The 4,752-nt window shown below is 35.5% G+C and overlaps 1 protein-coding gene across 1 annotated transcript; it reads right to left on the reverse strand.

Annotated features, from left to right (window-relative positions):
- Positions 1 to 2,204: 2,204 nt before the first annotated feature.
- LOC107957160 (molybdenum cofactor sulfurase) lies at positions 2,205 to 4,349 on the reverse strand. Its single transcript, XM_016892605.2, has one exon. The coding sequence runs from the start codon at positions 4,248 to 4,250 to the stop codon at positions 2,352 to 2,354; it is 1,899 nt and encodes a 632-aa protein (XP_016748094.1). The 5' UTR covers positions 4,251 to 4,349; the 3' UTR covers positions 2,205 to 2,351.
- Between the last annotated feature and the right edge of the window lie 403 nt (positions 4,350 to 4,752).

Raw genomic sequence — 4,752 nt, forward strand, 5'->3', positions numbered from 1 at the left:
GAAACTATGGAACACCAAATTTATTTGAGGCTTTTCGGATGATTAGATTACTTAATATAGATTGTTTCCTTATATGCAGGTTAGGTACTATTTTTGTGATTGATGACTCAGCATCCAACGATCAAATCTCGGACTCAATATCGGTGATGCTCGCTTTACATTTTGGCATGTACCTAGGATGTTATTTTGGGGTCTTAGACTTTTAGTGTATAGTTATGAATGACTGTAATATGTCCTAGAAGTTGAATCTTTTAAACATGTGATTATTGGTAAGCATACATATATAGATATGATGGATATGTGTTTGGATCATGTTTTTGCAATGATTGAAATTGCTTGTGTATATGTTGAACGCTATATGTTTCAATGAAATGGGCTTTTGAGAAATGTATGGCATAACTTATTGAGTTGAAATTTGGTTCATGAATTGTATGGATTAGATGCATAAAAGAGTAAGATTTGTACTAATTGAATGATTATTGAATTGTGGTGTCAATAAGGGTACATTGGTTAGGCACTTAAATTGTAGGTATTTCGTATGTTTGGACTTGTGTGAAAGTGTTTTTGGTCATGAATTTGGTATGGTTTTAGACATGGTTTGGTTAACAAGTTAGGTGAAAAATTTACCTTGTTTTTGAAGTAATTTGTGGTACACACGGGCTGCCACACGACCGTATGGCACGCATGGTCTATCCACACGGCTGCATGTCTTACTGTCCTTAGGTTTTTAGGTTTCACACGGCCTGCGACACGACCGTGTGTCTTAAAAACAGTTAGTTACACGATCTTAGACACAGCCAGTGACATGGTCGTGTGACCCAACATCAATTCTTACACGGGTAGACACACAGGTTGGGACACGGTCGTGTGTCTAGACTTCGAATGTCCACACGGCCTGAGTTGTGGCACATTGCCGGGCCACATGGCCGTGTGTCCTCTGTTACCTAAACTTTTTTTCAAATTTTCCCAACTTTTTCAATTGTTTTTGAATTGACCCTAGAATATTTTCAATCTATTTTTAAGGCCTCGTAGACTTGTTTTAAGGTTCGTATATGTATACTAACTTATGAATGGTATGTGATTGCTTAATGGTAATTATGGTTGCATATTTAATTGTATGAAATGTTAAATGTTTGAAATGTTATCGTAATACTCCGTGACCCTAATCTGGCGACGGAGACGGGTTAGGGGTGTTACATTTTCACTCTAATCCTTGATTTATTTTACGCCAATCAATACTTAAAAAAATATTTTTTGGGTGGCCACAATGAAAGTGAACTAAAAGTTGGGTGACCAAATTGTAAGGATTTCATTTTGGATGATCGAAATGAAAGTGTACTAAAAATTGAGTGATCAACTAAGGTGATTTACCCATAATTTTTTATTGACAAGTGGATGCATAATTTTATTTTACATTATATAAATTTATTAAACTTTAGTTTTTTTATTATGCTTAAATTTAATATTTAATTCTTCTCCTTAATTTTTAATAATTTGGTCTTTATATTTATAGTGTGCTATTAATTAACTCAAATTGTTAATATCGTTATCTTTTTTATTAAAATTTAATATGGTTATAAATAATTTGAGAGTGAATTTTTAAATCCAACAAATAGATAAATTAAATTCTTGAAAATAAAAGTACTGAAACTAAATTTCAAATATACAAAGTATGTACATAACTTAAATATATTTTAAACTTTAAATTTTTCTCTATAATTTGACACAAACAGATGATCAATTCAACGCGAAGTGTGTATGGACTATACTAGTTTATAATAAATAAGATAAGCTTTGTGATGAATAAAATGATAAAAGATTTATATTCTAAATTTTTAGTTAACACCATTTTTAAGTTTGATCTTTGAACGCTCCTATCTCTTTTATTTTTCAAAACGAATGCTACTTTCATCCTACTAAATTTGTCGTATTTTGACTGTTATTTGTAATTCGTGTTACAAGATACGTAATAGGTGTTTTTTTTGTGTGTGTGTGTGTGTGTAATATCACAAAATCTTCAAAAGCAATTGGTCAACCTGGGTGAGGAAGCAAGTTCCTGATAAATAGGAAGCTAGTGTCCTTGATCCTCACAATATGTACTGATCCTTGTTAAAGAATAGACTACTAGTTACGACCTAAAGAAGGAGAGTATAAATATATAAAAACAGAAAGACAGAGGACGTATTTTGGGACACAGACAGAGAAACTATAATCCAGTATGTTAATTATCATACTATGTAATGGTATTCTTGTGCATACAAAAATAAAATAATGAAATGGAACTACATGTTTTATGTAATATCATTTTTGTGGCAATACAGATTCCTTTGGCTATCAAAGAAAAATTGAATTTAGAGAACTTCAATAGTTTTTTGATTTAGAGAAGTGTACCTCCACCGTTCCTTTTCCACAAAATCTGCATCAAGAAACTGGGCAATGAATGCCCAAAGCTTATAAATGTCTTGAAAATTAGCTAAGAACCCCAATGCAGCAGTAACAACAGCTATTCCCATATCACTTTTGTCTTTTCCTTTATTTCCATCGGCTTCATTATTTCTCCTCTCAATCACTTTTTCCTTCTCTTCTTGATACTTGTCTGCAAACCATATGTGGTGCAGGAACCCATAGCTGAGGGAAATATTGCTCCGATCCGCTAGCTTCTGTACAAGGACCGGCTCGATTTTTTCTCCTTTCCAATCGAATACATTGAATGCGATTGCTGGTCCTCGATCAAATTTTACTTTTGGGCCATATATTCTAACCAGGGGAGTCCCATTTGTGTTGGGATGCTGGAGTTTCAATAGAGCACTCACAAGCCAATTGATGAGGCACCTTGCTCTATTGCTAATTGTTACCAATCCTAATGAATCCACTTCATCTAAGCCCCTACACTCCATCTCAATACCCTTGTCTGATTCTGACACTTCACTCATTTCAATCCCTTTTAGTTTTTCTACAATTTCTTCATGTTGAATCTCGTAAGTTGTTTTCCCTTTTTCAATTCTTCCAGACTGTGAAGCTAAGTATTCAACTTCAGTGTCGGTTCCTGGAGATTCAGTCACTGCTCGGAATAGCTTCTGAGAAGGGATGAGGCCTATAATCCCTGAAGTTGATGAAGTTTCCAGAACTGGAATGGTTGATTTCTTGGCGAAGAGACAAGCAAATCCTGAAGGGTTTTCTCCAAAAACCTTGTAGAAAGAGCTGATAAGGAAATCTGGACGAAAAAGTGAAAGGCCAAAGCTGTCCATGTCTTTTGGTCCCAACGCACATGAATCTATTAACACATGCCATCCGTTTTCCTCCGCGATGCTCATCCAGAGATAAGGATATCTAGCTCCAGTCATCCTGGAATGAAGTGGGAACACAAAAAGACCTCTTCTTTTCTTCTTTTTTTTCTTCTCCTTGCTTACTAACATGTTTCTCAGCTTTGATGACTGAAGTCTCAGCCTAGGCCATGAGAATTCTGCAGACATAACTTTGGCCCCATTTTTCTCAGAACTATTGGACATCGCTTCAATTGCTTCACTCTCATAATCATAGACTGTTAAAAGCTTCCTATTAGACTGGAAAGGATAAGACTCTGCAACTAGCTTGAAAGCTGATGTCTTGTTTGCTGTGAAAACCATGGAGTAATCATTTTCTGAAACATTAAGAAAACTCATTATCCTCTTCCTGATAACAGATTCGAACTCTGATGCCACTCCACCATGAAGTAATTGTGTCTTGAGATTTCCTGGTTTGTAAGACACCCCAAAGAAGGGAATATCCAAAACCGGAGGAGGCGATTCTGGGGGCACAGGGAAGGAAGATGAGGCAATTCGATATTTTGGGCACTCCTGTTTTTGTAACTGTGAATAGGAGAAGAGACCAATGCCAAGATAATCAAGGCAAGTATGGTCGGAGAAGGAGAGATGGTAATACTCTCGTGATCGTATTTGGTCAACTCGATAGGTATCCGAATACTGAGGGTAAGCCTTGGTGAATTCGGCAAATGAGTCTTGCATAGATGGAAGAGATTCATGGTTGGTGAATTGGGTGTTGGGGAAAATAGAAGAAGTAGTTTTAGACGCAAGGTCACGGCGGCAAGCTGCCGAAGAGTTTCGGGGTTTCGAAGCTTTGGTTTGAGGCTCATGTTGGTTGAGGAAAGGAGAGGGACAGCAGCCATGGAGGCATCCTTGTGAAACCTCTTCTAGGCAAGGGGATTGCATTTTTTGGCTCTCTTCCTTCATTGATCTTTGATCTTTTCTCATTGGTCTTTTATTTTCATAATCTTTTTTTATATAAAGACTACCACCTACAAGACAAATGGATGCTTTAATTTGTATTTATTTACATGTTTTGTAGTGGGGTAGCCGATGGAGTAATGAACCAGTTGTGTGTGAAGTCCATTGAAAAAGTCAATTCAAAATTTAATATATAAATAAGTTGTATTATTTAATTGGAAATGTTTATATTATGTTTAAATTATTGTATATTGTATTGTATTTTAATTACTTTTTTAATGGTGGAGTAAAACTGGAAAAGAAAATAGTGGTCAATTGCAATAATTAAAAGGGAAAAGTAGAGTATTAGAAAGAAAAAAGAAGAAAGAAAGAAGTGGAAAAGCAAAGAGAGCGAGAGAGAGAGAGAGAGAGAGAAAATGGCGGAAAAGGAAACAGGGAATAGTTGAAATTTTCCCAATCATGACTCCTGGATCGCTTCCTTATTAAGTTTGTTCCAAATCAACCCTTTTTCTTTTTTCTTTTAATTAAA

Source organism: Gossypium hirsutum, chromosome D09 (assembly GCF_007990345.1).
Source record: "Gossypium hirsutum isolate 1008001.06 chromosome D09, Gossypium_hirsutum_v2.1, whole genome shotgun sequence".
NCBI classification, from domain to species: domain Eukaryota; kingdom Viridiplantae; phylum Streptophyta; class Magnoliopsida; order Malvales; family Malvaceae; genus Gossypium; species Gossypium hirsutum.